Source organism: Oncorhynchus mykiss, chromosome 26 (genome assembly GCF_013265735.2).
Source record: "Oncorhynchus mykiss isolate Arlee chromosome 26, USDA_OmykA_1.1, whole genome shotgun sequence".
Classification (NCBI taxonomy): domain Eukaryota; kingdom Metazoa; phylum Chordata; class Actinopteri; order Salmoniformes; family Salmonidae; genus Oncorhynchus; species Oncorhynchus mykiss.
Window position 1 is genome coordinate 13705300 of NC_048590.1, and position 16356 is coordinate 13721655.

Sequence of the window (16356 nt, forward strand, 5' to 3'; positions counted from 1 at the left end):
CACAGGCAGAGTGGCCCACACTCATTTAATATGGGACTTTTAAATGTTAGAGCAATCACTAGTTAAACCATTCTCATGAATGACCTCATTACCGAGCTCAAAGTTGTTTGCATATTTCTCACTGAAACATGGCTGTGTTCAGGATGTAGTGCCACTCTTATTGAAGCCTCCACCTGGACTACAACTTTTCATATTCTATTGAAAAAGGGTGGGAGGACAGCCTCTATTTTTACTATTGCTCTCGGGTGTTAGGCCATTTAATTTGGTGACTTTTGGTCTGTATAGGCCACCAATGCCCTGCCCCACTTTCTTTACTGAATTCTCTGAACTATTGTCTATGTTTCTTGAGAACTATGATAAAATCATTGTGTTGTGTGACAGAGACTGACTCCAAGGCCTTTGAATTTCTGAATCTTTTGAGCTCTATAGACTTTATCTAACATATTACTGGGCCCACCCATAACCGTGGCCATACTCTGGACCTGGTTATTACCATGGGGCTTTCTACTGGGCCCACCCATAACCGTGGCCATACTCTGGACCTGCTTATTACCAAGGGGCTTTCTACTGTGCCCACCCATAACTGTGGCCATACTCTGGACCTGGTTATTACCATGGGGCTTTCTACTGGGCCCACCCATAACCACATTATTAAGAAACACTGTCTTACATCTGAAGTTGATACAGATATTGAGTGTATGAACAATACTCCATCACCTATTCTGCCTTCCTCTTGTGATGATTTCGTTGATAACTTTAATAGCAAATTAAGGGCAACCATTGATGCCATAGTTCCAGAAAAGTTGAAAAAGGCAGCATCCATATGGAGAGCCCCTTACATGAGTGATGAAACAAATAAATTAAAGAGAAAATGGAGAAAGGCAGAGCTGAAGTGGAGAAAGTCAAAGTTGCAGGTCCGTTTTGATATTCTGAGAGAGACACTTGGAATATATAACAAGGCAATTAGAAATGCCAGACAGGCAAATTTTTGTAACTTGATCACTAATAATCAGAATAATTAGAGAGCTCTTCTCAACCATTGATGGCCTGATAAATCCATCAGCCCATCCCCCGTCTAGCCAAAGAAATCCATCAGATAATCCCTGGGCTTCAATACCTCTTTTGCCAATTGGCCTGGACCCTTTGCTACCAACACAGAGCCCCGCCGATCCATCACGACTGGTCTGCCAACGTAACTGTCCGAGGTGGTTTCCACAGGCTCCCCCGTTGCGACATTCCCCTGAGGCCCATCTGCTAGCCTGCTGCTAGCCCCGGCCTGCTAGCTGTCTGAATCTCCATGCCTCCAGCTCACCTAGCTACTCACTTGACTCTACACATGCCTCTCCCTAATGTCTATATGCCTTGTATATTGCTGTTTTGGTTAGTAATTATTGTCTTATTTCACTGTAGAGCCTCCAGCCCTGCTCAATATGCCTTAGCTAACATTGTTGTTCCACCCCCCACACATGAGGTGACCTCACCTGGCTTAAATGGAACTTCGAGAGACAAAAACTCTCTCATCGTCACTCAATGCCTAGGCTTACCTCCACAGTACTCACATCCTATACAGACCCTTGTCTGTACATTATGCCTTGAATCTATCCTTCCGTGCCCAGAAACCTGTCCCCTTACTCTCTGTTCTGAACGCACTAGACAACCAGTTCTTTTAGCCTTTAGCCGTATTCTTATACTACTCCTCCTCTGTTCCTCTGGTGATGTAGAGGTTAACCCAGGACCTGCAGCCCCCAGCATCACTCCCATTCCCCAGGCGCTCTCATTTGTTGACTTCTGTAACCGTAAATGCATATGTTTCATGCATGTTAACATTAGAAGTCTCATCCCCAAGTTTGTTTTATTCACTGCTTTAACACACTCCGCCAACCCGGATGTCCTAGCCATATCTGAACCCTGGTTCAGCCACCCCAAAATCCTGAAATTTCCATCCCTAACTATAACATTTTCTAACAAGATAGAACTGCCAAAGGGGACGGAGTTGCAATCTACTGCAGAGATAGCCTGCAGAGTTCTGTCATACTATCCAGGTCTGTGCCCAAACCATTTGAGCTTCTACTTTTAAAAATCCACCTATCCAGAAACAAGTCTCTTACCGTTACCACTTGTTATAGACCCCCTTCAGCCGCCAGCTGTGCCCTGGACATCATATGTGAATTGATCGCCACCCATCTATCTTCAGAGTTTGTACTGTTAGGTAACCTAAACTGGGACATGTTTAACACCCCAGCCATCCTACAATCTAAGCTAGATGCCCTCAATCTCACACAAATGATCATGAGCAACAGCAACTCGCCCAAGCCTTCCCCATTTCTCCTTCTCCCAAATCCATTCAGCTGATGTTCTGAAAGAGCTGCAAAATCTGGACCCCTACAAATCAGCCGGGCTAGACAATCTGGACCCTTTCTTTCTAAAATGATCTGCCGAAATTGTTGCCACCCCTATTACTAGCCTGTTCAACCTCTCTTTCGTGTCGTCTGAGATTCCCAAAGATTGGAAAGCAGCTGCGGTCATCCCCCTCTTCAAAGGGGGGGACACTCTTGACCCAAACTGCTACAGACCTATATCTATCCTACCATGCCTTTCTAAGGTCTTCGAAAGCCAAGTCAACAAACAGATTACCGACCATTTTGAATCTCACCATACCTTCTCTGCTATGCAATCTGGTTTCAGAGCTGGTCATGGGTGCACCTCAGCCACGCTCAAGGTCCTAAACGATATCTTAACCGCCATCGATAAGAAACATTACTGTGCAGCCGTATTCATTGATCTGGCCAAGGCTTTCGACTCTGTCAATCACCACATCCTCATCGGCAGACTCAACAGCCTTGGTTTCTCAAATGATTGCCTCGCCTGGTTCAGCAACTACTTCTCTGATAGAGTTCAGTGTGTCAAATCGGAGGGTCTGTTGTCCGGACCTCTGTCAGTCTCTATGGGGGTGCCACAGGGTTCAATTCTTGGACCGACTCTCTTCTCTGTATACATCAATGAGGTCGCTCTTGCTGCTGGTGAGTCTCTGATCCACCTCTACGCAGACGACACCATTCTGTATACTTCCGGCCCTTCTTTGGACACTGTGTTAACAACCCTCCAGGCAAGCTTCAATGCCATTCAACTCTCCTTCTGTGGCCTCCAATTGCTCTTAAATACAAGTAAAACTAAATGCATGCTCTTCAACCGATCGCTACCTGCACCTACCCGCCTGTCCAACATCACTACTCTGGACGGCTCTGACTTAGAATACGTGGACAACTACAAATACTTAGGTGTCTGGTTAGACTGTAAACTCTCCTTCCAGACCCATATCAAACATCTCCAATCCAAAGTTAAATCTAGAATTGGCTTCCTATTTCGCAACAAAGCATCCTTCACTCATGCTGCCAAACATACCCTTGTAAAACTGACCATCCTACCAATCCTCGACTTTGGCGATGTCATTTACAAAATAGCCTCCAATACCCTACTCAACAAATTGGATGCAGTCTATCACAGTGCAATCCGTTTTGTCACCAAAGCCCCATATACTACCGACCATTGCGACCTGTACGCTCTCGTTGGCTGGCCCTCGCTTCATACTCGTCGCCAATCCCACTGGCTCCATGTCATCTACAAGACCCTGCTAGGTAAAGTCCCCCCTTATCTCAGCTCGCTGGTCACCATAGCATCTCCCACCTGTAGCACACGCTCCAGCAGGTATATCTCTCTAGTCACCCCCAAAACCAATTATTTCTTTGGCCGCCTCTCTTTCCAGTTCTCTGCTGCCAATGACTGGAACGAACTACAAAAATCTCTGAAACTGGAAACACATCTCCCTCACTAGCTTTAAACACCAACTGTCAGAGCAGCTCACAGATTACTGCACCTGTACATAGCCCACCTATAATTTAGCCCAAACAACTACCTCTTTCCCAACTGTATTTAATTTATTTATTTATTTTGCTCCTTTGCACCCCATTATTTTTATTTCTACTTTGCACATTCTTCCATTGCAAAACTACCATTCCAGTGTTTTACTTGCTATATTGTATTTACCTTGCCACCATGGCCTTTTTTGCCTTTACCTCCCTTCTCACCTCATTTGCTCACATTGTATATAGACTTGTTTATACTGTATTATTGACTGTATGTTTGTTTTACTCCATGTGTAACTCTGTGTCGTTGTATCTGTCGAACTGCTTTGCTTTATCTTGGCCAGGTCGCAATTGTAAATGAGAACTTGTTCTCAACTTGCCTACCTGGTTAAATAAAGGTAAAATAATAAATAAATACAAAAAAAATGAAACCTACCAGGTACAACCCTAAATCCGTAATGGGCACCCTCGTAGATATCCTCCTGACCAACTTGCCCTCTAAATACACGTCTGCTGTCTTCAACCAGGATCTCAGCGGTCACTGCCTCATTGCCTGCGTGCATAATCGGTCCACGGTCAAACGACCATTCCTCATCACTGTCAAATGCTCCCTAAAACACTTCAGTGAGCAGGCCTTTCTAAACAACCTGGCCTGGGTATCCCGAGAGGATATTGACCTCATCCTGTCAGTAGAGGATGCCTGGTTGTTCTTTGAAAGTGCTTTCCTCTCCATCTTAAATAAGCATGCCCCATTCAAAAAATGTAGAACTAAGAACAGACATAGCCCATGGTTCACTCCAGACTGCCCTTGACCAGCACAAAAACATCCTGTGGCCTTCTACATTAGCATCGAACAGCCCCCGTCAAATGTAACTTGTCAGGGACCAGTATACTCAGTCAGTTAGGAAAGCTAAGGCTAGCTTTTTTCAAACAGATATTTGCATTCTGCAGCACTAATTCCAAAAAGTTTGGGGACACTGTAAAGTCCGTGGAGAATAAGAGCACCTCCTCCCTGCTGCCCACTGCACTGAGGATAGGAAACACTGTCACCACCGATAAAATCTACGATAATCGATCATTTCAATAAGCATTTTTCCACGGCTGGCCATGCTTTCCACTTGGCTACCCCTACCCCAGCCAAAACCTCAGCACCCCCTGCAGCAACTTGCCCAAACCTGCCCCGCTTCTCCTTCACCCAAATCCAAAGACCTGATGTTCTGAAAGAGCAGCAACACCTGGACCCGTACAAGTCAGCTTGGCTAGATAATCTGGACCCTCTCGTTCTAAAATTGTCAGCCAAAATTGTTGCAACCCCTATTACTAGCCTATTCAACAGCTATTACTAGCCTATTACTAGCCTTAGAGCCCCAAAGATTGGAATGCTGCCACAGTCAGCCCCCTCTTCAAAGGGGGAGACACCTTAGACCCAAACTGTTATAGATCTATATCCATCCTGCCCTGCCTTTTTAAAATCTTCAAAAGCCAAGTTAATAAACAGATCACCAACCCTTTCGAATCCCACCGTACCTTCTCCACCATGCAATCTGATCATGGGTGCACCTCAGCCACGCTCAAGGTCCTAAAAGATAACCGCCATCGATAAAATACGGCACTTTGCAGCCGTCTTCATCGACCTGGCCAAGGTTTTCGACTCTGTCAATCATCACATTCCTATCGGCAGACTCAATAGCCTTGTTTTCTCTAACGACTGCTCGCCTGGTTCACCAACTACTTCTCAGATAGAGTTCCGTGTGTCAAATCGGAGGGCCTGTTGTCCGGACCTCTGGCAGTCTCTATGGTGGTGCCACAGGGTTCAATTCTCGGTCCGACTCTTATCCCTGTATATATCAATGATGTCGCTCTTGCTGCTGGTGAATCTCTGATTCACCTCTTTGCAGACGACACGATTCTGTATACATCTGGCTCTTCTTTGGACACTGTGCTAACAAACCTCCAAACGAGCTTCAACGCCATACAACACTCCTTCCGTGGCCTTCAACTGCTTTTAAATGCTAGTAAAACTAAAGGCATGCTCTTCAACTGATCACTGCCCGCACCCTCCCGCCTGACTAGCATCACTACCCTGGACGGTTCTGACGTAGAATATGTGGACAACCACAAACATCTAGGTGTCTGGTTAGACTGTAAACTCTCCTTCCAGACTTACATTAAGCATCTCCAATCCAAAGCTAAATCTAGAATCGCTTCCTATTTCGCAACAAAGCTTCCTCTAAACATGCCCTCGTTAAACGGACTATCTTACCGATCCTTGACTTTGGCGATGTCATTTACAAAATAGCCTCCAACACTCTACTCAGCAAATTGGATGTAGACTATCACAGTGCCGTTTTATCACCAAAGCCCCATATACTACCCACCACTGCGACCTCTATGCTCTCGTTGGATGGCCCTCACTACTTATCCGTTGCCAAACCCACTGGCTCCAGGTCATCAATAAGTCTTTGCTAGGTAAAGCCCCGCCTTATCTCAGCTCACTGGTCACCATAGCAACACCCACCCGTAGCACGCGCTTCAGCAGGTATATTGCACTGGTCATCCCCAAAGCCAACACTTCCTTTGGCCGCCTCTCCTTCCAAGTTCTCTGCTGCCAATGACTGGAACAAATTTCAAACATCTCTGAAGCTGGAGTCATATCTCCCTCTCTAAATTTAAACATCAGCTGTCAAAGCAGCTTACTGTACCTGTACACAGCCAATCTGTAAATAGCCCACCCAACTACCTAATCCTAATATAATTACTTACCCTCTTGCTCTTTTGAACCCCAGTATCTCTACTTGCACATCATCATCTGCACATATATCACTCCAGTATTAATGCTAAATTGTAATTATTTTCACCTCACCCCCCTACTCTTCTACATTTGCACACACTGTACATAGATCTGTCTATTTTTATTTTCTTATGTGTTATTGATTGTACATTTGATTATGTGTCACTCTGTGTTGTTGTTGTTTTTGTCACACTGCTTTATCTTGGCCAGGTCGCAGTTGTAAATGAGAACTTGTTCTCAACTGGCCTACCTCTTTAAATAAATATATTTTTATTTTATTTTTATTTTATTTTATTTTAATCCTACCCCCACAAACCCATGTGAACTTCCCTCTACATCTAAATGTGATGAGTTTAAAGCATTAGGCTGGGTATCAGTCAAGCAATACCTGTTGAGAAGTTTGATGATATGTGCCCTAAGCCTACCACTTAAAGGCACTATGGAGTTATTTTCCCTGGTTGACACAGGCATGCTCAGGAAAGTGATATCACCATTTATACCTGCACTCTCGATCCTATCCACAACACCTTCTTCAAAGCAGTTTTTATTTGCATATCTGAAGAAGTGTAAGCTCTGGTTAATCCCTCCCTGTTCACAGGCACTTTCCTCACTGCACTAAAAACTGCTGTGGTGAAATCCCTTCTGAAGAATCCCTTCAATGTTTGGCCAATCTCCAGCCTTCCATTCTTAATCAACATTTTGGAGAAATTGGTTTTCAAGCTGATTTTTTTAAGTGCCAACTATATTTTTTGGGCCCACCATAGCACAGAGATGGCCTTAGTTAAAGTGGTACATGATCATAGAACCAACACAGATGCCAAACAGCTCTCTGTCCTTGTACTCTTGGATTTAAGTTCTGCTTTCAACACTGTTGACCGTGACGTTGTTCTGGATAGACTGGAGCGGTGGGTTGGCCTCTCGGGTCCTGTTCTAAATTGGTTTAGGACCTATGTAACCAGTCAATAGTTTTTTTTTGTCACCCCTTGTGAACATAACTCAGAGAAAATACATATCACATGTGGCATTCGACAAGATTCGATTTTCGGTCTGAAACGGTTCAGTTTATACATGTTACCCATTGGCAGCATTATCAGAAAGCACAGCCCTGATTTTCAATGCTACACAGACAAAACACAACTTTACATTTTTGTGTCACCAGAGGATTGTTGCTCCACGGATAAATTATGAGACCGTATTAGTGATTTTGTATGGCTCTCAACTTCCTCCAGCTAAATCAAGACAAGACCAAGGCACTTATTGAGCCAAAGCACAGAGAGAATCTGCCATGAACATTTTAATTCACGGGCTATAAAGATAAAACACCAAGTTAAAAACCTAGGTGTTATTTTAGATTCTGAACTCCATTTCGAATCACAGATTAGGAATGTGACCAAAAGTAGGTTTTTACCACCTAAGAAACATTGCCAAGGTGCAGCTGTTTCCCACTCAGGCTGATACAGAGAGACTCATCCATGCTTTTATTACATGACTACTGTCATGCTCTCCTGTCTGGTCTAACTAAGAAAGCCATTGGTCAACTGCAAAACACACGGAATGCCGCAGGAAGGGTACTGACCAAGACCAGACGGACAGCACACATTAACTGGTTTTAAAGTCTCTGCACTGGCTGCCTGTGAGTTTAAGATTACATTATAAGATTCTTCAATGTGGTTTTTAAATACAATTCTTCCAATATAAGAATTGTACACTCTAATACATGTGAGACATGCTTTTAAGTTATGTACCCAGTAGGTCTCTCAGGTGCTCAGGCCTTTTAACTATCCCAAAGCCTAGGACCAAGAGGCATGGCGAGGCAGCCATTAGTTACTGTGCCCCCAGCCTCTGAAATAGCCTGTCGGCCGAAACTGTAGACTGTGTTCGGGACTGGTGAAGATGAAACAGGCTGAGGCTGTTATCAGCGGGCAATCTGATAACTCTGCTGCCTATCAGATAACAAGCTCACAGCAGGTGCGTGAGACAGTTTAAACAACTCGGTCTGTGAAAAAATTAAAATATCCCCCCTTTCTCTTGAAGATAAGGAGGACTGAGTACTTTTGTGGGCGTCCACTTGTTCTGTTACAGTTATTGTAAAATTCCACTGATTGGATCAGCACGGCACAATATCGCTGTGTAAAAGGAGGATCCAATTATTAGATCTGATGTTGTGCTGTTTCTATGGAAACACTGGTGTGACTGAACTTTGGCTCTGCCCTATCTCTTTTCATCCCTTTCGCTACCTGTTGTGCAGTAAATGGAGTCCTGCAAAAGCACTAACAAAATCAACTGTGTGTGTGTGTCTGTGTCTCCCCACAGGGCCAGCTACTACAGAAAGGGTGGGCGCGCCATGCTGCCTGTGAAGTGGATGCCTCCGGAAGCCTTCATGGAGGGGATCTTCACATCCAAAACGGACACATGGTACGTTTCATTGTAACACACTCCCAATAACACTTTAGTTATCTTGAATGTCACCCCCTTTCATTTCACCGCTCCAGTCTACCTCACCTCCCTCTCTCTGTCCTAATGGAGAATATGCTTTTTCACCTTTTGAAAGCCTCACTACTTTCTCCCTCTCTCCTTCACCCCTGTCACCTTTATGATTCTTTCCCTCCCCCCATCTCCTTCTTCCTCCTACCTCTTTCCCCCTCTCTCTCAGGTCCTTTGGGGTGCTGCTATGGGAGATCTTCTCTTTGGGCTATATGCCCTATCCCAGTCGCAGTAACCAGGAAGTGTTGGAGTTTGTCACCAGTGGGGGAAGGATGGACCCTCCCAAAAACTGCCCAGGGCCTGTGTAAGTCCAATATACCACCAAAACTATCACACTTCACCCAAACACATGTAGCAGATGTGAGCTAGCAGGCTAGAGAATATTGAAAAGTGAACTGTCGCTCAGTCAACTTCCCCCCCTTTCTGAACTGACACTCAGACAGGGATGGAACTTATTCTGTTACACACATAACACACCCTCACACACAGTATACAGTTTCACCCATGCACACACAGTATGCAGACTTACACAGGGATTCAAGCGTACACACACACACTCGTACACTCGCACACACCCATAACTTCTCAAACTATCACGTGCTCGCCACCCTTTTCTTCTGTGATAATTTTTTCACACAAAAACAGACACAATCCCCATGTAGTAAACTTCATCATGACTAGCTCACATTACCACAGCATATTACACAAGAGGCAAATCAGCCCTGCCAATAAAAAAAATAGCTTGAGTTGATGTCTCGGTGGGGTACCCCAGGGTTCAGTTTAACCCCCACTGACTTTCCAACAGTAATCACTCAAACTAGCGGGATGTTACACTTTATTGACATCATTGTGTGCGAGTTTGTCAAGTGTATTAGTGAATGGGGGAACATGTTTTTTAACTGTTTGTCAACGTGTGGTCTCGGATATCCCAGATCTTGGAGCATCGTGAGCTAGGCAGCAAAGGCACAAGGTCTGGGGAGAATGTCAGCTTCTCTTGTACATTTCAAAAGGACTCTTCAGACAGCCAACTCTCCAGACAAATCACAAGTTTCGGTAGGCGAGGCTTAAAATGCAGGCAGGAATTGTGCTCATGTTTAGCTAAGGTTGCAAGTGGATATGGCAGTGACGTTATCGGTGACACTTCCAATTTCTTTCCCAACTGATGCCGCAACAGACGTTTTGTACAGACGCTTTAGCTGGAGCATTGATACATTGCCAGAAGTAAACCGTCTGTCTAGAGACTAGTCAACTTGCGCAAAGTTCAAATAGAATAAACATTTTTGAGTGTGTGTGTGTGTGTGTGTGTGTGTGTGTGTGTGTGTGTGTGTGTGTGTGTGTGTGTGTGTGTGTGTCTCCCTCTCTCTCAGGTACCGGATAATGACACAGAGTTGGCAGCATCAACCGGAAGACAGGCCCAACTTCTCCACCATCTTGGAAAGGATTGACTACTGCTTACAGGTAGGGAGCGTGACAATTGAGTCAACACCTCTGCACTTGAAATGTGCTCAAGTATTATTATGACTGTCTAACTGCCAAGAGATTATTTTAGTATGTTTGACTATTTTAAGAAGTGACATAGCTCATAACCTGTCTGTCCGTGTAAAATCTGTATTCCTTTTTGGAATTTCTACAAATTCAGACATTGGTAATGTTAATATCATAATTTGTTGTTCACCATTGTTCGTGTCTAATGCTAGTAACATTGCTCCTCTATCCTCTCGAGGACCCTGATGTGGTGACTGTTCCCTTGCCTGTGGAATATGGCCCCCTCCCTGAAGAGGAGGAGCGGGTACCCATGCGCCCTGAGGACCCCATGGCCTCCCCCCTGCTGGTGTCCACTCTGACGCCTGACGGTGTGGGCCCCGCACCGTCAGCCCCGAAGCCCACCGAGGAGAACCGAAGAGTTGAACAACCCCTCCTCCTTACCAACCAGCTCCCCGAAACCTGCAAGCCCCAGGCGATGGCTCAACAACCCCAGCCCCACCCCCAGACATTCACCATGACCACAGCCACCTCCAAGGCACCTCCCCCCATCTCCACCCAGCAACCTAACCCAGACGGTGGCCACGTCAATCTGGCCTTCACCCAGGGCCACCCTGGGGATAAGGAGGGTCGCAATGGGAAACCCACCAACCTGTGGAACCCCACTTACGGCTCCTGGTTCCTCCAGCTGCAGCAGCAGAAGAAGCAGCATCATCAGCAACAACCGCAGCAACAACAACAGCTGCAGCAAAAGCAGGAAACAGTGGGCAGTGGAGGTGGGGGAGTTGGAGGTGGGAGGGTGCCAGGCGAGGGGCAGGAGCACAAGGGACGGACTGTGGCCGAGGCGGTGGGGGCCCTGAGTCTCCAGCACCAGCAGCACAAGCATCAGTTCCAGCCACCATACCCCTTCCATCCACAGCAGCAACAGCAGTTGCAGCTCTTACATCACCAGCAGCAGCAACAGCAGGGGTTCTGCAGGCCGCTTTTGCCACCTCCGCCACCACCCCAGGCTACCTCCTTGGGTACCACTGATCCTACCCCGCTCCTGTTAGATTCGGCCACCCTACCCCCGGTCCCACTATTTAGACTTCGCAGATTCCCCTGCGGGAACATCGGCTATGGCTACCAGGAGCAAGGGTTACCCCTAGAGGCAGCCCACCACCACCAGAATCCTGTCTCTGTCAACCCCCCTCCTCCACCGCCCCCTCCCCCACCACCCGTGGCCCTCCAGAGAGGAGTGGCGGGGACCCAGCTGTCGCTGAGCCACTCGACGACGGCCAAAGCCGAGGACAGCCTCCCTCTGCTGGTCACCATGGGGACGGTGCAGGACCCGAGGCTTCCACGGATGGAGGGCCACAATGCCACAGTGCTTTAACCCCTCCAACCACCAACCTACACCTTGGAGACCGTGTGTACAGACAGATAGGCATACAGCCAGACATGATGATACACCGTGCAACACTGTGTCAGGACACCTTACGACCAGCCCTCCCGTCTCGACTCCTTGGTTTCATCCACCGATTGGATCAAGCTATTGTATTGAGTCCAAAACGTTTCATCCCAATGACATAAAATGGCTGTGGAAATTACAGTGGGGTGTTAAAGCACATTGGAGAGCTGCAAAGGACCACTAAGAAGAAAAGCTTATTGGTTGTTGGCTAGGAAAACAGGAACAATGTACATGTTGCAGCACTGGCTAATGTTCAGTAGACAATTGTGGCAGGACGGTTAGATGTTTCCATTCGGTTGCTAATTTCTTTGCAATGTGTTCACGAGCCGACCGCTCATCTTCGCGGCTCTGTCGATGTCAACGTAGCCTTTCACATGGAGTCATGCTGGAAACACACAAACAGAACATACATACACATCTGCTAGATGTCTAACTGACTGTAGCATTAGCTAACTTCTTCTCTAGCTGTCATTCATTGCGGGTTATCTATTTCATTGGCAATTCAGGCCTTGGCAGTTGATTCATCAATCAGAAACAATTTTCCCAAAATATGGTGAGAGTCGGAGACTGGATTCCTGAGTTTTTTTGTGGGTTTTTTTTACAATGAAGAAAAAATGTGTTTGTTGATGCTTGCTTGCCTGCTTGTTTATTTATTAATTTGTCTATTTATTATTTGGGAGCTCTATAAATTATTAATACACCAACCTTATCCAATTTAGTTTGACATACTGTACATGGGTTAGCTATTTTACTTTTTTTTGCACTAATCTTTGTCCAATGTCGACTTAATTGAATTAATATCAACCCTTGTGAACAATGGCCAATGCACTGAATGGTATTTCAGATAGTTGGAATCAGTACTCATGGTGATGTAGGTTGCTATGGTATGAGGGTGGGAGTGAAAGGGAATTGTTGGGGGAGTGTAACGGTGCCATGAGTATGGGAGTGGCTGTCTTTGCAATTTAAGGTGTGTGATTAGGTGTGTTTGAGCGAGAGGGAAAGAAAGACGGACAGAAATATTTTTCTTAGAAGGGCAATACTATGGAGCTTACTGTACACTGATCTTAAATGTTTATTCAGGCAAGTTCACCTTCCATTTCTCCTTAAATATGTTTTATATGTATATAATATGGCCCTCTATGGAAAGACAGAAATTACTGTTCCATGGATTCTTATATGTGGCAATTCATTTAAATGAAAGTGGTGGTGTCCATATACTTTTGTATATAAAGTACCAATCAAAAGTTTTAGAATACCTACTTATTCAAGGGTTTTTCTTTATTTTTGCTATTTTCTACATTGTAGAATAATAGTGAAGACATCAAAAATATGAAATCACACATATGGAATCATGTAGTAACCAAAAATGTGTTAAACAAATCAAAATATATTTTATATTTGAGATTCTTCAAAGTAGCCAACCTTTGCCTTGATGACAGCTTTGCACACTCTTGGCATTCACTCAGTCAGCTTCACCTGGAATGCTTTTCCAACAGTCTTGAAGGAGTTCCCACATATGATGAGCACTTATTGGCTGCTTTTCTTTCACTCTGCTGTCCAACTATTCTCAAACCATCTCAACTGGTTTGAGGGTGGGTGATTATGGAAGCCAGGTCATCTGATGCAGCACTCCATCACTCTCGTTCTTAGTCAAATAAGACACAGCCTGGAGGTGTGTTGGGTCACTGATATTGAGATGTGTCTGTTACTTGATTTGTGTGAAGCATTTAATTGGGTTGCAATGACTGAGGCTCATCTGAGGCTGGTAATGAACGTATTCTTGTCACGCCCTGACCTTAGTTATCTTTGTTTTCTTTATTATTTTGGTTAGGTCAGGGTGGGACAAGGGTGGTTTGTTTTGTTTTTGTATTGTCTAGTGGTTTTGTTTGTCTAGGGGTTTATATGTCTATGGTTATCTGGATTGGTTCTCAATCAGAGGCAGCTGTTTATCGTTGTCTCTGATTGGGAACCATATTTAGGTAGCCATATTCATTGGGTGTTTTGTGGGTTATTGTCTATGTGTAGTTGCCTATTTCAGCACTCAATTTATCATAGATTCACGTTAGTTTTGTTTTTGTTAGTTTGTTTAGTGTTCTTCGTTAATAAAAGAAGAATGTATTCAAATCACGCTGCGCCTTGGTCTCCTCACTATGACGGATGTGACAGAATACCCCACCAAACAAGGACCAAGAAGCATGAAAAGGAGGAGCAGCATTTAATGGGGAGATGGAACTGATTTAATGAGGAAATATTGGATGGGGCAGGACCCTGGACACAGCCGGGGGAGTATCGCCTTTCTGAGGAGGAAAGAGAGGCAGCGAAAGCGGAACGGCGATACTACGAGGAGAAATACCAGACAATAGAGGAACGGCGACGATATGAAGGTACACGGCTAGCACGGAAGCCCGAGAGGCAGCCCCAATATTTTTCTTTGTGGGGGGGCACACGAGGAGATCGAGGTGATGATCCATGCAGTGATGGTCCCCGGCTGGGGTCTCCAGCGACGGTCACCGGCTGGAGTCTCCGGCGACGGTCCCCAGCCCAGGGTCTCCAGCGAAGGTCCCCAGTCCGGGGTTGCCAGCGATTATCCGCAGTAATGAGCCTCCGGCGATGATCCACGGGTCATTGCTACGAGGGCGGAGGGCTCAATGTAAAGAAGGGGGGCAGCGTCCAGAGCCAGAGCCGCCACCAAAGTTAGATGCCCACCCATAGTTGCCTGTGTCAGCACTCGGTTTATCATAGCGTCACATTCGTTTTGTTATTTTTGTTTGTTTGTTTAGTGTTCTTCGTTAATAAAAGAAGAATGTATTCAAATCACGCTGTGCCTTGGTCTCCTCACTATGACGAACGTGACAATTCTCTGCAGCAGAGGTAACTCTGGATCTTCCTTTTCTATGGCGGTCCTCATGAGAGCTAGTTTCATCATAGCGACTGCACTTGAAGAAACTTTCAAAGTTCTTGAAATGTTCCATATTGACTATTAAAGTAATGATGGTCTGTTGTTTCTCTTTACTTATTTGAGCTGTTCTTGCCATAATATGGACTTGGTCTTTTGCCAAATAGGGCTATCTTCTGTATACCACCCCTACCTTGTCACAACACAATTGATTGGCTCAGATACGTTAAGAAGGAAATAAATTCCACAAATTAACTTTCAACAAGGCACACCTATTAATTGAAATACATTCCAGGTGAGTACCTCATGAAGGTGGTTGAGAGAATGCCAAGAGTGTGCAAAGCTGTCATCAGGGCAAAGGGTGGTTACTTTAAAGAATCTAAAATGTAAAATATATTGTGATTTGTTTAAAAAAATTTGGTTACTACATGATTCCATGTGTTATTTCATATTTTTGATGTCTTCACTATTATTCTACAATGTAGAAAAAAGCAAAAATAAGTAGGTATTCTAAAACTTTTGACTTGTACTGCATATACAAAAGTATGTGGACACCTCTTCAAATTAGTGGATTCAGCTAATTCAGTTGGAATCACGATTCTGTGCTTCCAACTTTGTGGCAACATTTTGGGGAAGGCCCTATTCTGTTTCTGCATGACAATGCCCCCCATGCACAAAGCGAGGTCCACACAGAAATGTTTTGGCGAGATCAGTGTGGAAGAACTTGACTGGCCTGCACAGAGCCCTTTCCTCAACCCCATCGAAAACCTTTGGGATTAATTGGAACGCCGACTGCAAGCCAGGCCTAATCTCCCAACATCAGTTTCCGACCTCACGAATGTTCTTGTGGCTGAATGGAAGCAAGTCCAAGCAGCAACATTCCAACATCTATTGGAAAGCCTTCCCAAAAGAGTGGAGGCTGTTATCGCAGCAAAAGGGGGACCAAATTCATATTAATGCCAATCATTTAGGAATGAGATGTTAGAGAACCAGGTGCCCACATACTTTTGGTCATGTAGTGTATACTGGACAATATTGAATAGGTCTTTACCCACAAAATACTATTTTGAAGAAATATATGTTCATAAATCTGCATCATTTTTCTACTTGAAGAAGAGTGTTGTAGAATATAAAGTATTCTGATTGAAAAGTTTGAACCCAAATTGCTTGTGGTCCACTTGTAAATGAATCTATGGGAAATATTTTGAGGATCTAACTTCTTACCCCATTGGTCATCAACCATGTACACATTTACTGTACATTCAATGTGCATAGTGTCAACACTGTCAATGCAATCTGCTTTTATACATTCAAAGACACATGTTTTATGTGATCATTACTTCATTATAATGTGCAATCGAATCAACTTTCATGTACGTAAGTCTCAAAT

The 16356-nt window shown here is 44.8% G+C and overlaps 1 protein-coding gene across 1 annotated transcript in view; it reads left to right on the forward strand.

Moving 5' to 3' along the window:
* The window catches only part of LOC110506268 (ALK tyrosine kinase receptor), a 150315-nt gene extending 136928 nt beyond the window's left edge, over positions 1–13387 (forward strand). The window contains exons 22-25 of the mRNA XM_021585704.2: positions 8968–9069; positions 9308–9442; positions 10506–10596; positions 10862–13387. Of these exons, the coding sequence (XP_021441379.2) occupies positions 8968–9069; positions 9308–9442; positions 10506–10596; positions 10862–11995 (1462 nt within the window). The 3' untranslated portion in view covers positions 11996–13387. The remainder of the gene's footprint in view (positions 1–8967; positions 9070–9307; positions 9443–10505; positions 10597–10861) is intronic.
* The last annotated feature ends 2969 nt before the right edge of the window (positions 13388–16356 follow it).